The sequence below is a fragment of the Mobula birostris genome, chromosome 2, assembly GCF_030028105.1.
Source record: "Mobula birostris isolate sMobBir1 chromosome 2, sMobBir1.hap1, whole genome shotgun sequence".
In the NCBI taxonomy this organism is placed as follows: Eukaryota; Metazoa; Chordata; class Chondrichthyes; order Myliobatiformes; family Myliobatidae; genus Mobula; species Mobula birostris.
The window spans coordinates 8,810,541-8,829,819 of record NC_092371.1 but is presented as its reverse complement, the minus strand read 5'-3'; the positions used below and the strand labels follow the sequence as shown (position 1 = coordinate 8,829,819).

The window sequence follows — 19,279 nt, the reverse complement described above, 5'->3', positions numbered from 1 at the left end:
CCGAAACAGCAAGTTCTGTTATTACTTTCCCTTGCATTGAGGTGATTAAATGATTTGTATGGGTGGCATGGAAAACAGTTTTACCACTGTATCTCGGTACACAAGGCGATAATAAACCAATTATCAATCATTCTCCAGATAAAACTCCCCAGATCTCATACTGTGCCTCAGGTGCAATGAACAAGATACTCTAGCTATGGCTAAACCTGCACCTCAGGTTCATCGAGGATTCAGTGCAATGCCAAGCATCCCAAACGTTTATTTCTATGCTGTGTATTTAATAAGGGAACACGTTGTGAATTGCAAACAAGAGGATGCAATTTAATTTGAGTGCGTCCATCACCCACACACAGCTGGTGCTCAGCTGCTGTGTGATGTTCCCTGATTAAACTGCTACCTGCCTCTCGCTCCCAGACCTTCATCATTCAAGGCGTGCCATGCCTCGAACACCCCGAGACACCCCTAGTGATTTATCATTCAGAGATACAGCACAGTAACGGGCCCTATGAGCCCAACAAGACTGAGCCACCTAATTAACTCCTGTCTTTAGAATTAAAGGGAAAGGTTAAAAGGATAGAACTTTAATCCCTGAAGCATTAAATAAGGGAAGATTTGATACAGTTATACAAAATTATGAGGGGTATTGATAGGGTAAATGCAAGCAGGCTTTTCCACTGAGATTGGGTGAGACTCGAAAAAGGGGTCGTGAAAGGTGAAATGTTTAAAGGAAACATGGGGATGAACTTCTGCAGTGAGAGGGTGGTGTGAGTGTGGAATGAGCTGCCAGTAGAAGAGGTGGATGTGGGTTTGATTTCAATATTTAAGAGAAGTTTGGATAGATGCATGGAAGGGGTATGGAGAGCTGTGGTCCACACGTGGGTGGTTGGGACTGGGCAGAATAATAGTTCAGCATGGAATAGATGGGCCGATGACAACAATGTTGAATACAGCCCGGACCAGAATTCACTGCCGGAGATCGGGCGGGGCAGCAGGAATCTTCATCTCCTGTGGCCACCACTCCATTCATGAGTTGCTGCTCTAACTGTTTATCACCTGGGTGGGAGGGTGGCCAGTAGGGGTAAAGTATGGTGCAATGGAGGACAGAAGGGGCAGGGATTGGGGTGGGCCATGCATGGGAGGACACACCAGTATGGGGAAGGGAAGGTATGGAAAGTGTAACGAGGGCATTTAGAGAGAAGGACAATCACAGTTGGGCCAGGTGGGGGCGAATGGGGAGCTGAAAAGGTGGTTTGGAATGGGAGAGAGAAACAAAAGCCAGGATTCAGTAGGGTTCTGTGACTGGGATGGGTTCAGAGTCAAGAGTTTAGCAGGGCTGAGAGAGCGGGATGTTAGAATGGAAGCAGGACAGGGGGAGGAAATCGATGGAACTGGGAGAGTCGTCATCACAGCAGGAAGCTGACAGTATCCCGGGGAGACAAGTGCTTGATGATGGCTGGTGGGTGAGGATAGAACAAGAAACATGTCATCACCCAACCATAGCCCATCTCACTAACCAGCCGAAATGCCTGGCTAATGAGTTCCAAACCACAAAGCACAGGGTGAAGCTAAACTGTTGCCTGTTAACCTCCCGGGGCCTTTCAATCCCAGGAAGAATGCAGGGAAATTAAATGAGGCACGTTCTCGAGAGCACTGATATTGACAGCAGCAATGTCAGGTATTAATTACTGTATTTTTCACCTTCTTCAGCTGAGCTTTAATTTTATTTTCTGGTGATTCTCTCACTGCACACACATTTCTCTCTCTCACATGTCCGTCTGGTTTACGTCAGAATTAACATTTCGCTCAATGAGTGTGCCGACTCCTTGCATTGATTTCTTATGGAGTTATTTCATTTCGCCCCGAACCTTCAGTTTCTTGACCTCACCTTGGGTATTTTGCTCCCCGACATTAACGCTACCACGATTAAACTGGTCAGAAAGAGACGGAGAAAGGTCAGCTGGCTGGCCATATTAATTACTTCTCCACATGGAGAGTGACTACCACTCTTCTCTGACAATTCTGATGAAACACCAGACAGTCTGTCGCACTGCAGCTAAGCTTGCTTCAATTAAATCTGTTTACAATTCCACCAATGCAGACAAGTGACAGCCAGACACATTCACATATCTGTTGAGGAGCTTAATAAAAAAACTCTCCCACAGAATCTACTTCAAGGCAAGGGTGGCAGATATTAATAACCCTATCCAGAGAATTTCATCACCAGCCTTAGTGCTTTGAATCGCTCACTTTCATTCCATCAGGATAGAGGTGATGGCCATTCAGCCCATCAAGTCTATGCCAATTGCCATTATAGTCACAGTGTCAATAGATACAGGGTTCTTCGACCCAACCGGTCCATGCTGACCACGGCCCCAAATTCCTGCATTCGGCCCATATCCCTCATGTCCAACCCCTCCATGTACGGATCCAAGTGCATCTTAAATCGTACTGTCGTACCTGCTTCAATCACTCATGCTGCAGCTCATTCGATATACTCACCACCCTCTGTGTGGAAAGGTTGCCCCCTCGGGTCTCTTTTCAATCTCTCCCCTCTCATGCTAAAGTGTTGCACTCTCCTAACCTACGGAGAAGACTGCTACCATCTTTCCTATTTGGCCAAACTCTTCCAGTAACTCAGCATCCCAAGTCCTGGCAGCATCCTCATAAACTCTTCTGCATTCTTTCCAGTTTAACCACATCTTTAAACCATGCACTGAACTCCAAGAGCAACCTCACCAACAACTTGCCAACAACTGCAACATAATGTCCCACTCCTACACTCAGTTCTCAGACTGATGAAGGCCAGTGCGTTCAATGCCTCTTTCACCACCCTGTCCACTGCGATGCAGCTTTCAATGAACTGTGTATGTGTACACTGTTCCATAACACTCCTCAATGTCCTACACTGGTTTGACTTTCCAAAATGTATCATCTCACACTTAAGTGAAATGAAAACCATTTGCCACTCCTTGGCCCACTTCCCGAACTGACCAAGATCCCTCTACAATATCTTCTTCACTATCAACTACACCTCCTAATTTTTGGATCATCTATACCCTTGGTTCCCTTCAATATTTCCATTTTTCTGCTCGCTCACATGCCAACCAACTCCACGCTGATCCCAGGTGTGACATATGAGGAGTGTTTTGAGGTTTCTGGGCCTGTACGCGATGGAGTTCAGAAGGGTGGCACGGTAGCGTATTAGTTAACATTAATTGTGGTAACGGTGCCACCGAACCAGGTTTATCCTCAATTCCCTGATCTTTCCAAAAAAGGAATCCACTTCCTCTAAGTATCCTGATGATCCAGCCCTCTGCAACCCCACCCACTGGAGCAGAGAATTCCAGAGATTCACCTCATACACTGCATTCTTCAGTGTCTTTTATATTTTATTCTGCAATATTATTGTTTTACCTTGTTCTAACTCAATTTAATTAAAAATTGCAATTTTAACTTACTTCCCTTAAGCTTGGAACTATGTTTCCTCATTTCAAGACTCTACTGGAAACAGTTCGACATCTAACCCTGTCCTGTCCCAAGGATCTTGGTTGGCATCTGCTCTGCACGTGTGTGAACTGCAGAGAGTTGTGGACACAGGAAACAGCCCTCCCTCCATGGGCTTGATCTGCATTTCTCACTGCTTCATTAAAGCTGCCAGCATAATCAAAGACCCCATGCACCGCTTTTCTTCCCTCGCCCATCGGGCATAAGAAAGTGCATACTACCAGGCTTTTCATGATAAGATGCACTCTTGGCCTCCGAATCTATCTTATGATCTTGCAATTTATCATTAACCTGCACTGCAACATTCAATAAGTACGTTTAATGTCAGAGAAATGTACACAATATACATCCTGAAATTCTTTCTCTTCACAAACATCCACGAAAACAGAGGAGTGCCCCAAAGAATGAATGACAGTTAAATGTTAGAACCCCAAAGCACTTCCTCCCCACACACACAAGCAGCAAAGCAACGACCACACCCCCACCGAGCATTCAGGCGTGTAGTAAAGCATCAATAAAGACACAGACTTGCAGTACCCCAAAGACTACTTGTTCACCCGGTAATTTGACATACCACAGGCACACTCTCTCTCCCTAATAAGGAAAAAAGAAGCATCCCCGTTTCACAGCGAGAGGGGAGACATAACAAACAACTCGCTGATTTATGATGTTAAGAGTCTGTTACTTTGCTTTTTCTGAGCTCTGTGCCCAGAGGGTCGGCCACAGGGCTCAGATCTCTGGACACACAGCCCACGGCAGCTAACCCGTTGCTCCCGATGTTCCGTGTTCTCCTGCGACGCCTCAGTCAGGGGCACCGGCCTTGAGTCAGCCTGTCTCCAGAGCCATGAAAACCCAGCACCCTGAAGGCACGCTAGTCTTCCAGGCCATGTCCTCAGTAGCTCTTACACTTTATTCTGCATTGTTATTGTTTTACTTTGTTCTACCTCAATGCACTGTGTAATGATTTGATCTGTATGAGCAGTATGCAAGACAAGCTTTTCACTGGGTCTTGGTGCATGTGACAATAGCAGATTCCCTTCCCTCTTCAACGCTCCAAAGAATATACATTACTGTGCAGAAGCACATATATAGAGCTAGGGTGCCCAAGTGTTTTGCACAGGACTGTAGTAATTTTATGTATTGCACTATACCGCTGCTGCATAAAGAAAAACAAATTTCATGATATATGTGAGTGATGATAAACCTGATTCTGATATGGGTCCCTATTGTGGACTGAGAGTGGGAAGGGGGCAGGGAGAGGGGAATCATGGTCGGGAAAAGGAGAAGGGTGAGGCGAGGGAACTGGAAGCACCAGAAAAACATTCTGTAATGATCAATAAACCAATTCTTTGGAATCAAATGATCTTGCCTGGTGTCTCAGGGCTGGGTGGGTTTGCACTCACCTCTGGCATTCCTCTTCTACCATCTGTCCCACACCCCTCCTGAAGCACTCATCCTTCCCACTTCCAACATTCTTTGCTCCCACCAGATTTATAAGCTCACTCTCGGCTCGTCGTTGACCAAATACAGCACTTTGCAAAAGTCTTGTGCTATCTCTCTATCTAGTACAGTATTGTAGATCTGATTTCTTTAGCTGCAGCGGTTGGGCAACCTGTTGTTTCAGGTATCAGCTCAGTGGATCTCTCCAGGACTGCCTCCAAGGACATATCCTTGCCTAAATAAGGAGACCAGCACTGAGTTCATGCTCCATGTGTCTTCAACAGTACCCTGAACAACGGTAACAATTCTTCCCTGTTTCTCATCTCCAGCCCAGTTATAATAAAGGACAATGTGCCATTTGCCCCACTCATCATATACAGCAGCTACCTGCTAGACTTGGCACTGGTACACCTGAACACTCTCATCTCCCTGTGTGGTTCATTGCGACTCCATGGGAACCTTTAACAGAGACGCAGGGGCCTATACTAATATAATTTTGGTTGCTTAAGGTTGTCACAGCAGGGGGGTGGGTGGGGTTGAGCGCCTACTACCTATTAAATACTCCCAATGGCATGCGTCTCAAATAGCCTCTGACAACCAAGTTCAGCCTTCACGTGTGGCTTAGCTTCCAAGTACAACAAAACCGTTTCTACAAAGACGGGTTACTGGCGCCTTAAGACCAGTTATTCCGGGCAGATGGAGCTCGTCAACCGAGGTTGGCAGCTCATCTAGAAGGAAACCTCCACTGCCTTGCAGCTATGCCCACTCTCGGGGAAGGCTTCAGAAACAAACTCAGAAGAAGAATCTGGAGTTGGAGTCCCTAAGGCAGCCCTACATTGAGTTCAACGCTGACTGGCAACACCCACGATGCTGCTGGTGCCAAGCTGTATCGGTCTCTGCCGTTCCTTTGGATCCACCAGCTGTGTGGAGTGGGAGAGGATGCTGCACGGGCAGCATCTTGCTCTCTATATCGTACTGCCTTGGCATGCATATCGATTTCAACGCAGACAGCCAGGGTGCAACACCCATTGTCAACCCAACCAACAGAAGGGCTAACAGATATAATCTTAACTGACCTGCCTTTTGTTGTTACTTTCTCTTTCCCAGTACTGCACACGGTGAGGTCGGCTCGGAGAAGGCATGCCAGCGATTCTACGCCATTAGGAGTTGGGGGAGGTACGGTACGTTACCAAAGACTCCTAGCAAATTTCTGCATATGTACGGCGGGGAGCACTCTGACTGGTTGCATCATCACCTGGCTTGCACAGGATCAGAGGGTCATAGACTCAGCCAGATCCATCAGGGGCACAACCCTCTCCACCTTGGGGGTAACCTTGGAGAGAGGGTGCCTCAAGGTGGTGACATCCATCACTCAGGATACTCACCATCCAGGGCATTACTACCACTGGGGAGGGGGTACAGGTTTCAGCAACAGTTTCTTCCCCCGCCATCAGATATGTGAACGGTCAGGAATGTATGAAAACGACCTCATATTTCTTGGTATGCACTGTTTTTGTACTTTTTGTCACTTTGTCTTTGCACTGTACTGCTGCAGCAAAGCGATACACTTCATGTCATCTAAGTCTGTGATAATAAATCCGATTCTGACAAGGAAGACATTAATCCAAGAACAAGAAGCAGGTTTCACACCCACTTCAGCTGGAGGAGGTAATTTCCTGTGAAGACAAGACATTGTAATAAATACTGCAAAGCCTTTCATTTCTGAGTGGCTGTGTGGGTGCGTGACCAGAATCGTGGGCCTGAATTTGAAGGCTGAGGAGCAGGGATTGCAGGTTCAGTCGCCACCACACTTCTGGGCAGAACAAAAAAAAAATTTGGCCCTCACAACTTATAAATACTCTCCGTCACATTCATATAACTTGTCCAAGAGTAGTCTAGCATGATAACAAGCCCATCAGCCCAAGTTGTCCATGCCAACTAAGACTGGCATTGATAATAGTTTATTATTGTCACATTATGAGATACGGTGACAGTTTGTCTTGCACTCGGTTCATACAGATCAGATCATTATACAGTGCACTGAGGTAGAACAAGGTAAAACAATAAAGAATTATGTGTAAAAGCTACCAAAAGAGTGAAGTTCAGGTAAACGAGAAAGTGCAAAATCATAACGAGATAGACTGTAAGGCCACCGTATTGTACAAGTCGTCCATCCCAGAGTCTGATAACAGTGGCATTGAAGCTGTCCTTTGATGCTCAGCTAAGCCAATCCTATTTCCCCACATTTTGCTCCTATCAATCTAACATTTTCCTTCCCATGTACCTGCACACAGAGCAATAGAGCAGTGATACAGGCCATTCTGCCCAACTAGTCCATGCCGACCATGGTACCCAGCCAGCTAGCCCCAATTTCCTGCATTTGGCCCACATCCTTCCAAGCCCCACCTCTCCAAATGCTTCTTAAATGATACTACTGTACCTGTCCTCAAAGATTTCTGACAGCTTGTTCCATACACTCACCACCCTCTGTGGGGGGGGGGGGGGGGGGGAGAAATTGCCCCTCAGGATCTTTTTAAATCCCTCCCCACTCACCCCAAATCCATGCCCTCTAGTTATGGACTCCCCTGCTCTGGGGAAAAGAATGTTACTGTCCAACGTATTGCAGCTTCTCAGAATTGTCAATCTTTCTTTGAGGTCACCACTCATTCTATATTCCAAGGAATAAAGGCCTTGCTGAGCCCTATAACGCAGGTCCTCCCGTCCGGGTAACATCCTTATTCTTTTTTCCTGTACTCTTTCCAGTTTAACCACATTTTGCACCACAGGGTGCCCAAAACAGTATGAAGTACTCCAAGTGTGGCCTCACCAACAACTTATACAACTGCAATATAATGTCCCAACTCCTACACTCAATGAACTGACTAAGGCTAGTGTAGAAAACACCTTTTTCAAAAGTCTGCAACGTCACCTTCAATGAGCTCTTAACTCTCCCTGTTCCATTACATGCCCTGTTGCCTTGTCGTTCATAGTCTAAGTCGTGTCCTGGTTTCACTTTCCAAAATGCATCAGCTCACATGTATTCATATTGAAATCCATTTACCACTACTCTGCCCACTTCCTGAACTGGCCAAAATCCGTCTGTAATCTATGATAATCTTCTTCACTATCAATACCACTTCCTAATTTTGTGTCTCCCACAAGCTTACTGACAAAGTCCCATGTCCAAAACAGTACTCCATGTGCAGCCTTACTGGCGACTTGTACAACTTCAACATAATGCCACTACTCCTGCAAGGTTGTTAGTAATATCCTCACCTCATTCTAATGATCACCACCCTCTGTCAGGTTGCCCTTGAAGTCCCATTCAAATCTTTCCCCTCTCACCTTAAACCTATGCCAAAATAATAGAGTAACTCAGCCGGTCAAGCAGCATTTTTTGAAATGAATATACAATCAACGTTTTGGCCCAGACCCTTCATCAGGACAGTGCCCAAGATGTCGGCTGTTTATTCATTTCCATAGATGGTATCTGACCTGCTGAGTTCCTCCAGGATTTTGTGTGTGCTTTTCTGGATTTCCAGCATCTGCAGAATCTCGTGTTTAAACCTATGCCCTCTAGTTTTTAATTCTCGTTTTTCAAGAGTGTTTTTGATGTAAAAGGTGCTGGGAAGGAGTGATTCTTAAGCAAATGTGACTACAGATTTTAGGGCATTTGACTGATGTAACACACAAATCACTGAAGGAATTCAACATTCATCTATGCACCCATAGAGGGGGCCGGACAGTCAGTATTGAGTCTAGACCAGGAGTTCCCAACCTTTTATCCCAAGGACCATTAAGCAAGGGATCCATGGTCCAGGTTGGAAAACCCTGCTCTAGACCCTTCATTTGACTGATAACCAGGTTAAGGTGTTAAGCTTACAGGAGGTTCTCTACAGGGAGATTTATTCTGAGATACAGCACGGAGCAGGGTCCTTCAGCCCTTCAAGCTGTGTCACCCAGCAATCCCCATTTTAAACCTAGCCTAATCGTGGGACAATTTACAATGAGCAATTAACCTACTAACTGGTATGTCTTTGGACTGTGGGAGGAAACCGAAGCATCCAGAGAAAATCCACGCATTCTTACAGAGGACACTGGGACCGAACTCTCAACTCCCAACGGAGAGCTGTAATAGCACTCCGCTAGCCACATGCTACCTTGGCACCCTCCAGATTCTGGGAAGGTATTCCTGAACTTGGTGATAAATGAGACAATATCATAGTCATAGGGACATAGAGTTTAGAAACAGGTCCTTCAGCCCATCTAATCTGTACCAAATTATCTTAGTCCCATCAACCTGCATCTGGACCACAGCCTTGCATACCCCTCCCATCCATATCTTATCCAAACTTCTCAGAAATGTTGAATCAAACCCACATCTGTGACCTCTGGTATTGGATCAGTGAAATCAGGGCAGGACAAGAGAATGGGCACAGCAAAAGCTCTCAGGACTAATTACAAGGATTTTCTCTGCTGGCCGCAGTGGCCATCTGCACTACTCCAGTAAGATGTAGCGCGATCCCAACCAGTGGAGGTTGCAATGTGGCAGAGATGAGGGTGCAGGCCGGGAATATGGGATGGGGGTGAGAGGAAGGCTGGGAAAGTGTCTTGTCGTGTTGTGTCGTTGCCATGTCTAGTTTTGTTGTTGTTTGTGTTGTTCTGCTGAACATTGTAGGCATGCTATATTGGCACCAGAATGTGTGGCAACATTTGCAAGCCTTAGGCGTGTTAGTTGTTAATCCAAATGGTGCATTTCACAGTATGTTTCGAAGCACGTGATAAAAAATAAATCTGAATCTGAAATATCAAACGATATTCTGGAGAGAACTGCTTTTCTCTGGAGTGGTGGGGGGCTGAACAGAGAGCTGACAGGGCAGCGCGGTAGAGTGGTGGCTAGCACAACGCTCTACAGCTCCATGTGTAAAATGCCGGAGGAACTCAGCAGGTCAGGCAGCATCTATGGAAGGAGCACCGGCGAGCGGGGATCAATTGCCATCACTGTCTGTAAGGATGTTTTACCCGAGACCACATGGGTTTATTCCGAGTGCTCCAGTTTACTCCCACATTCCAAAGATGAACTGGCTAGTAAGTGTTGGACGTGCTATCTTGCCGCTGGAATCATGGTGACACTCGTAGGCTGCCCCCGACACATCCTCAGACTGTTGGTTGCTGATGCAAATAATGCATTTCATGCTTATGACAAATAAAGGTGATCTTTAATCTTTATACATTTGTAAGATTATAAAGACATAAATTAGACAGCCAGTATCTTTTTCCCAGGACTGAAATAACTCAGACAAAGAAAGAGTGGGGAAGAGTGGGGAAGTGTGGGGCAAGTTTATTTGAAAGGGAATAGTGGGTGCCTGGAGTTGACTGCTAGGGGTGGTGGCAGAGGCTGATATGAAGGTGCAGAGAATGGATGGATATTGAAAATTGAGTCAGAGGTGAGAAGAGCAAATGCAATATTAGTATTCATATCGAGAGGACCAATGTAATAAGGCTGTATAAGGCATTGGTCAGACTGCACTTGGAACAATATGAGCAATTTTGGACCCCTTATCAAAGAAACGATGTGCTGGCATTGGAGAGGGTCCAGAGGAGGTTCACGAGAATGATTCTGCGAGGAGCACACGAGGAGCATTTGATGGCTGTAAAGGCTGATTTATACTTGTGCGTACCAGCTTACGCCGTAGCCTACGCGTGGCCTCCGCCGTTGTGAGCAATTTAACTTTGTGCGTTGGTGTGTCTGCGTCACTCTGCAATTCACCGCCAAAACCCTAGTTGCCGGTGGGGTTTCTATGCCACTGTGTTGAGTTTCTTCGTGTTGAAACTCAACACGAAGAAACCCAAACTTCAAACAATGGCGACTGAAACTGAGGGAGGGTGAATTTTCTGTTCTTGTCCGGCCACTGAGAGACATGGATGAGGAAATGCATTTCAAGTATTTTCGGATGTCGGCAGGTAGATTTGACGATTTGGTTCATCATCTCCAACCATTTATTTCGCATCAGTGTACGCACAGTATACTCAGAGACTGGCAATCACCATTCGAGTTTTAGCTTCAGGTGGAAGTCAACAGGCTGCAGCAGCTAGCTACAAACTGGTGTCAAGCACAGGCTCCTCCATAATTTCGGAGGTCTGTAAAGCTTTATGGAAAGCATTGCAGCCAGAGTTCCCTCCCTGCCCTTCAGTCACCCAATGGTAAGCTATTGCAGCGTAGGAGGAAATGCGATGCTACCAAGCGGACCATTCATAGTTCTTTCGGGCTGCGTCGCCATGACACGTAGTTACATTTTGGGAGAGGTGTGTGTTAGGCTACGGCGTAGGGTTCATGGCTATGCTGTACCTATGGCACACATTTGACACACAAGTATAAATCAAGCTTTAGCCTGCAGTCGCTGGAGTTTAGAAGCAACAGGGAGGGGGCGGGTGCGGATCTCATTTAAACTTATCGAATAGTGGAAGGACTAGATAGAGTGGATGTGGAGAGAATGTTTCCTATAGTGGGTGAGTGTAGGACCAGTGGGTGTAGCCTCAGAATAGAAAGACTGTCATTTAGAACAGAAACAAGGAGGAATTTCCTTATTCAGAGGGTCATGAATGTATGGAATTTATTGCCACAGGTCATTCGACATATTTAAAGCAAAAGCTGATATGTTCTTTATTAGACAGGGAGAAGGTAGCAGAATGGCATTGAGATGGATAATAATCAGCATGACAGAATGGCAAAGCAGACTCAATGGGCCAAATGGCCTGATTCTGCTCCTATATCTTATGGTCTTAAATGTATCATATACAGGCAGAAAGGATTAGGTGTCATTAGATTAAAGATTAGCTTTATTTCTCAAGTATACATTGAAGCATGCAGTGAAGAGCCTCAATTGCATCAACAACCAACACAGTCTGAGGATTGTGCTGGGGGCAGCCCACAAGTGTCGCCACACATCTGGCGCAAACACAGAATGCCCACAACTCTCTAACCCCACCTGTACGTCTTTGGACTGTGGGAGGAAACCCACCTGGTCACAGGGAGAACGTACAAACTCCTCACAGACAGCAGCGGGAACTGATCCCCGATTGCTGACGCTGTGAAGCGATGCACTAACAATTAATTAATCAATCAATCATTCATTCAGCCTGTTCCTGTGCCATATTGTTCAATATTTTGACTCCACTTCCTACCCTCTCCACTGAACTAGGAAGCAGGCAGAGAGCAACACACATCAAAGTTGCTGGTGAACGCAGCAGGCCAGGCAGCATCTCTAGGAAGAGGTGCAGTCGACGTTTCAGGCCGAGACCCTTCGTTAGGACTAGCAGAGAGATGGGATTAAGATAAATAAGCTGTGCGCAGGGTGGTGGCCTCTCTCAATGGTGGCAAGGTAGCACAGTAGTTTGTGCATTGCTTTACAGCCCCAACAACAGGGGTTCAATTCCTGACGCTGACTGTAAGGAGTTTGTACGTTCTCCCCATGACCGTGTGGGTTTCCTCCAGATGCTCCAGTTTCTTCCCACATTTCAAAGACGTACTGGTTAGTAGGTTAACTGGGCACTTGGTATAATTGCGTGGTGCAGGCAAGGGCCAGAAGGGTTTTGGTACTGTGCTGCATCTCTAAATAAAATAAATTATAAAATTTAAACAGCACCTTCCAGGTGTGGAGGAGCTGCCCTACGCTCTGGGCTCAGGTCCTGATGTGAAGCCTGCACGCTGGCCCAAACCGAGCTGCCGTTCCCGCGAGCCAATGGTGCGATCCAGCAGAGCTGCACAGGAAGGGGACAGGCAGGGGACAGAGGGAGGGTGGTGGCGCAGAGACTTACTCAGGATGTTGAGAACAGAATCCTTCCGAAACATTACCAAGTTACCCATCATGATGTGACACACCAACTCCTGCAGCTGAAACACAAACAGGTGACATTTTTATTTCAATTATCTGTCCGCCCACAGCACACCACATCATGAGAAATCCTCAGCATCATTCCAGCTTTCCCTCTGTGATCAATTCAAATCAGGTGAGGTCAAGCAAGGGGGAGGTGGGTTTATGGGGGAAGAGGGAGTAGGAAAAAGTTGGGAGGTAAGTGGTAAAGGTCTGAAGGAGGAGGAATCTAATAGGAGAGGAAAGTGGACCATGGAAGGAGAAAGGGAACTAGGGAGGGAGGTGATGGGCAGGTGAAGAGAAGAGGGTGAGAGGAGAACCAGAATGAGGAATGGAAAAAAAGAAGAGGGAGTGGGGAGAGCTGGAAGAATAGATGTTCATGCCATCAAGTTGGAGGGTACCCAGAAAGAATGAGGTGCTGCTTCTCCAACCTGAGGTTGGCCTCATTATGGCAGTAGAGGAGGCCATGGACAGACATATCGGTATGGGCATGGGATGTCAAATTGCATAATGCTCCTAGTAAGGTCTGACAAAGAGCTGTAGAGACAAGAACTGTGTGTAACCTAACAAAAGGCTTGGGAGAACAGAACTGTGGACAGTTCTTCAAGTGTGGTCTGCACATGAGCTCTGGAGACCAGAACTGTTCATTGAGCTCTCAGCATGATTTATCCAAAGGTCGAGGAGACCAGCATTATGGAGAGTGCTCCCAATTTGGTCTAGTAAGGGAAATGGAGACCATGGGCTATGCTATTCCACAGTCAATTCCACCTTCCCCAAGTGAAATGGGGCATCATCTATGAATTTCGACCATCAACTAACAATGCCAACCTTTCCCGAGTGACCAGGTGAGCCACACACGTGCGGCAAGGTAACCACCGACCTGAAAGACAGCAGCTTTTGCAGGATAGCCTGGGCTACGATCCTGCTGAGAGCCCATGACCAAGTAGCAGTTCCTCACATGGCAAGCTAACAGAACTTCGATGCGCATGTGACAAATAAAACTAATCTTTTACTTGTGCATTTTGTAAAGAGAAAACCCTGCTGTGAAATTAGGTGTTTGTGGGGCTATAGACAGAAGAGAATAATGAAGCTGAAGATGGAGAAAACAGTGGGAGACGTGTTTTGGGAAAGCAAGGAAATCCTCACAGGCATTTAGCAAGATTTATTTTTTAAAAATCAGTTGCCTAAGTCACCACATACACGTCCTTCTGCCGTTTTTCAAGCTCTAGCAATGCTTCTCTATCTTAAAAGATCTAGCCTGGGCCCAATACATTTGTAATCACAAAGGCGGCACAGCAGCGCTCTGCTTTGTTCGGAGTTTGAGGAGGTTTGGGACATCCCCAAAAACTTGCCAATTTCTGGTTAGCTGCGTCACAGCACCATCTAAAATCTCCAACGCACAGGATCATTAGAGGCTGCAGAAGTTTGTAGACTCAGCCAGCTCCATTACAGGCACAAATATCCCTACCATCAAAGATATCTGCAAGAAGCAGCACCCGTCACTAAAGATCCTGAGCATATGGGACATGCCCTCTTCTCATCTCTACCATTGCAGAGGAGGTACAGGAGCCTGAAGACCTACACTCTGGCCCGGGTACAGGTTCTTCCCCACCACCGTCAGGTTTCTGAACAGTCCATGAACAGTACCCCATCATTCTTTAGTTTTTTTTTCACTATTTAGAATCAGAATCAGATTTCACATCACTGACTTATGTTGTGAAATTTGTTGTTTTACAGCAGCACAGTGCAATAAATAAAAATACCCTCAATTACAATAATATACATACACATACTCACTCACTCACAGAGTACATGAAATTCATAGCGTAAAAAAAAAGGCCCTTCGGCCCACAATGCTGTGCTGACCTTTTAACCTACTCTGAGATCAATCTAACCCTTCTTTTTCACATAGCCGTCCATTTTTCTGTCATCCATGTGCCTAAGAATTTTTTAAATGCCCCTAATGTACACTGCCTATAAAAAGGTATTCAACCCCTTGGAAATTTTCCTGTTTTATTGCTTTACTACATTGAATCACAGTGGATTTAATCTGGCTATTTTGACACCGATCAACTGAAAAACAAAAAGTGAAAGCAGATTTCTACACAGTGTTCTAAAGTAATTACAAATATAAAACACAAAATAATTGATTGCATAAATATTCACCCCCTTTAATAAGATGCATCAAATCATCCCTGGTGCAGGCAATTGGTTTTAGAAGTCACATAATCAGTTAAATGAAGATCATCATGAGTACTCAATGTGTTTTGATTGTAGTAAAAATGCACCTGTATCTGGATGGTCTCACTGTTGGTAATTCAGTACCCTGGCAAAAACTACACCATGAAGACAAAAGAACACTCCAGGCAACTCTGCACAAAGGTTATTGAAAAGCACAACTCAGGAGCTGGATATAAGACAATTTCCGAGTCACTGAATATCCCTTGGAGTACAGTTAAGTCAATCATCAAGAAGTGAAAAGAATATGGCACAGCAGTAAATCTGCCTAGAGCAGACTGTCCTCAAAAACTGAGTGACTGTGCAAGAAGGGGACTCGTGAGAGGGAGGCCACCAAAAAAAACTATGACAACACTGGAGGAGTTATAAGCTTCAATGGCTGAGGTGGGAGAGATTGTGCGTACAACAACTGTTCACAAACAAGAGAAATCTGCAGATGCTGGAAATCTGAGCAACACACACAAAATGCTGGAGGAACTCAGCAGGTCAGGCAGCATCTATGGAAAAAAGTACAGTTGACGTTTCGGGCCTGGCTTGCTGACTTCCCCCAGCATTTTGTGTGTGCTGCATACAACTGTTGCCCAGGTGCTTCACCAATCGCAGTTTTATGGAAGGGTAGCAAAGAGTATTCTGGACTCTGGGCAGGTACGGGCCAACTGGAAGACGGCAAATGTCACGCCACTGTTCAAAAAAGGATGTAGGCAAAAGGCAGGTAACTTTAGGCCGGTTAGTTTAACATCTGTAGTTGGAAAAATGCTTGAAGCTATCATTAAAGAAAAAATAGCAAGGCATCTGGAAAGAAATGCACCCATCAGGCAGATGCAGCATGGATTCAGCAAAGGCATGTGCTGTTTGACAAATTTACTGGAGTTCTTTGAGGATATAATGAGCGCAGTGGATAGAGGGGAACAGGGGAACAGATGAACATTATTTACTTGGAATTCCAGAAGGTGGATTTCCACATGAAAGACTTATTCATAAGATAAGGATGCACAGAGTTGGGGGTGATGTATTAGCATGGATAGAGGATTGGTTAACTAATAGAAAGCAGAGAGTTGGGATACAGGGGTGTTACTCTGGCTGACAATCATTGGTAAGCTGTGTGCCGCAGGGGTTAGTGCTGGGCCTGCACCTGTTCATGATATACATTAATGATCTGGAAGAGGGGACCGAGTGCAGTGTATCTACATTTGCTGATGATACTAAATTAAGTGGAAAATCAAATTGTGCAGAAGATACGGAGAGTCTGCAGAGAGATACAGATAGATTAAGTGAGTGGGCAAGGGTCTGGCAGATGGAGTGCAATGTTGGTAAATGCGAGGTCATCCACCTTGGAAGGAAAAATGAAAGAGCAGATTGTTATTTAAATAGTAAAATATTGCAGCATGCTGCTGTGCAGAGGGCCTTGGGAGTGCTTGTGCATGAATCACAAAAAGTTAGTTTGCAGGTGCGGCAGGCTATCAAGAAGGCAAATGGGATGTTGGCCTTCATTACTAGAAGGATTGAATTTGAGAGCAGGGAGGTTATGCTGCAACTGTACAGGGTACTGGTGAAGCCACATCTGGGGTACTGCGTGCAGTTCTGGTCTCCTTACTTGAGGAAGGATATACTGGCCTTGGAGGCTATGCAGAGGAGGTTCACCAGGTTGATTCCAGAGATGAGGGGGTTAGACTGAGGATAGATTGAGTCACCTGAGACTGTACTTGCTGGAATTCAGAAGAATGAGAGATTATCTTATAGAAACATATAAAATTATGAAAGGGATGGATAAGATAGAGGCAGTAGTTTCCACTGGTAGATGAGACTAGAACCAGGGGACATAGCTTCAAAATTCAAGGAAGTAGATTTAGAATGGAGATGAGGAGGAACTGCTTTTCCCAGAGAGTGGTGAATCTGTGGAATTCTCTGCCCAATGAAGCAGTGGAGGCTACCTCAGTAAATATATTTAAGACAAGGATGGATAGATTTTTGCACAGTTGGGGAATTAAAGGTTATGGGAAAAAGGCAGGTAGGTGGAAATGAGTCCATGGCCAGATCAGCCATGATCTTATTGAACGGCGGAGCAGGCTCGACGGGCCAGATGGCCGACTCCTGCTCCTGCTTATGTTATTATGTAGAAAGCCACTGTTGAAAAAAAAAACTCACATGAAATCTCAGCTCGAGTTTGCCAAAAGGCAGGAAGTCAGCTGGAAGAACGTTCTATAGTCTGATGAAACCAAAATTGAGCTCTTTGGCCATCAGATGAAACACTATGTTTGATGTAAACCAAACATCGCACATAATCAAAAACACACTATCCCTACCGTGGAGCACGGTGGGGGATGCTTCACTGCAGCAGGCCCTGAAAGGCTTGTGAAGGTAGAGGGTAAAATGAATGCAGCAAAATACAGGGAAATCCTGGAAGAAAACCTGATGCAGTCTGCAAGAGAACTGCAACTTGGAAGAAGATTTGTTTTCCAGCAAGACAATGACCCCAAGAATAAAGCCAAAGCTACACAGGAATAGCTTAAAAACAGCCAAGTTAATGTTCTGGAGTGGCCAAGTCAGAGTCCAGACCTCAGTCCAATTGAGAATTTGTGGCTGGACTTGAGAAGGGCTGTTCACTCACTATCACCATGCAACCTGACAGAGCTTGAGCAGTTTCCTAAAGAAGAATGGGGAAAAATTGCAGTGTCCGGATGTGCAAAGCTGACAGAAACCTAGCCACACAAACTCAAGGCTGTAATTGCTGCCAAAGGTGTATCTACTAAATACTGACTTGGAGGGGATGAATACTTATGCAATCAATTCTTTTGTTTTGTATTTGTAATTAATTTAGATCACTTTGTAGAGATCTGTTTTCACTTTGACACGAAAGAGTCTTTTTCCGTAGATCAGTGTCAAAAAAAGCCAAATTAAATCCACTGTGATTCAATGTTTTACAACATAAAAACACGAAAAGTTTGGGGCAAGGGATGAGGACGAATATTTTTTGTATGCACTGTATCTGCCTCTACCATCACCCCCAGAAGGGTGTTCCATGCACTCACTATTCTTTGTGTAAAACTTACATCTGACATCCCCCCAATACTTTCCTCCAATCACCTTAAAATTATGCCCCTGGCGTTAGCCATTTCCTCCCTTGGGAAAAAGTCCATGGCTTTCCACTTAATCTACTTTCACCTTGTACAACTCTACCAAGTTTCCTCTTGTGCTCCTTTGGTCCAAAGAGAAAAGTCCTAGCTCACTCATCCTATCCTCATAGTACAGTACATGCTCTGCAGTCCAGGCAGCATCCTGGTAAATCTTCTCTGTTCCCTCTCTAAAGCTTCCTCATCCTTCCTATAATGAGGCAACCAGGACTGAACAGAATATACCCGGCGAGGGAGTGCTCATGGATTCATGGGCCGTTATGAAACCTGATGGTGAAAGGGAAGAAGCTGCTCCTGATAGATTGAGGCTCCTGCACCTCCTCACTGACGGCAGTAATGAGAAGAGGACATGTCCCAGATGGTGAGGATTCTTCATAATGGATGCTGTCTTCTTGAGGCATCCCCTTTGGAAGATGTCCTCTTCTTAAAAGATTGTTCCACATGCTGAAATGTTTGACAGTTCACCTCTCCTGAATTGCCCATTGTGTTAGGCAATCAATGCTACATCGCTAACCCCTTTTTGGGAGCCTCTCCAAGACTAATTTGTTCTGTGACCCCGTAAGGACCTAGAGGGATAGGAGCCAAATGTTGGAAATTGGACAGTGTGGTCGGCACGGACTTGTTGGGCTGAAAGGCCTGCATTCATGTTCTATGACTCTAAGCTCCCCCTGTAAATGAATCTCACTAATCCATGATGGTCTGACCTACAACCCTCTGCACCTTTTAACTGGAGGCTGTGATATCACCTTCAGTTGCTGCTGTCTTTGTCCCACTGACACCACTGGAACAGCCACACACCATTAGAAAGCGGGCACCATGGTTGTGTAGTGGTTGGTTCTGATGCTATCAGAGTTTGGGGCACCGGAGTTCTGAGTTAATTCTGGCACCGCCTGTGAGGAACTTGAATGTTCTTCCCATGCTTTTTCCAGGCGCCCCAGTTTCCTCTCAGTCTAAAGACGTACAGGTTAGTAGGTTAATTGGTCATTGTAAATTGTCCAGTGATTGGGCTGGGGTTAAATCGATGAGTTGTTGAGTGGTGTGGCTCATTGGGCCGGAAGGGTCTGTTCAACGCTGTACCTCTAAATAAAACTG

General features: G+C 45.6%; 1 protein-coding gene across 3 annotated transcripts in view; it reads right to left on the bottom strand.

The window, feature by feature from the left end:
- ints3 (integrator complex subunit 3) overlaps positions 1-19,279 on the bottom strand; it is a 156,819-nt gene that overhangs the window by 21,362 nt on the left and 116,178 nt on the right. For all 3 annotated transcript variants that reach the window (XM_072282269.1, XM_072282279.1, XM_072282288.1), the window contains one exon: positions 12,763-12,838. In XM_072282269.1, coding sequence (XP_072138370.1) covers positions 12,763-12,838 — 76 coding nt within the window. The remainder of the gene's footprint in view (positions 1-12,762; positions 12,839-19,279) is intronic.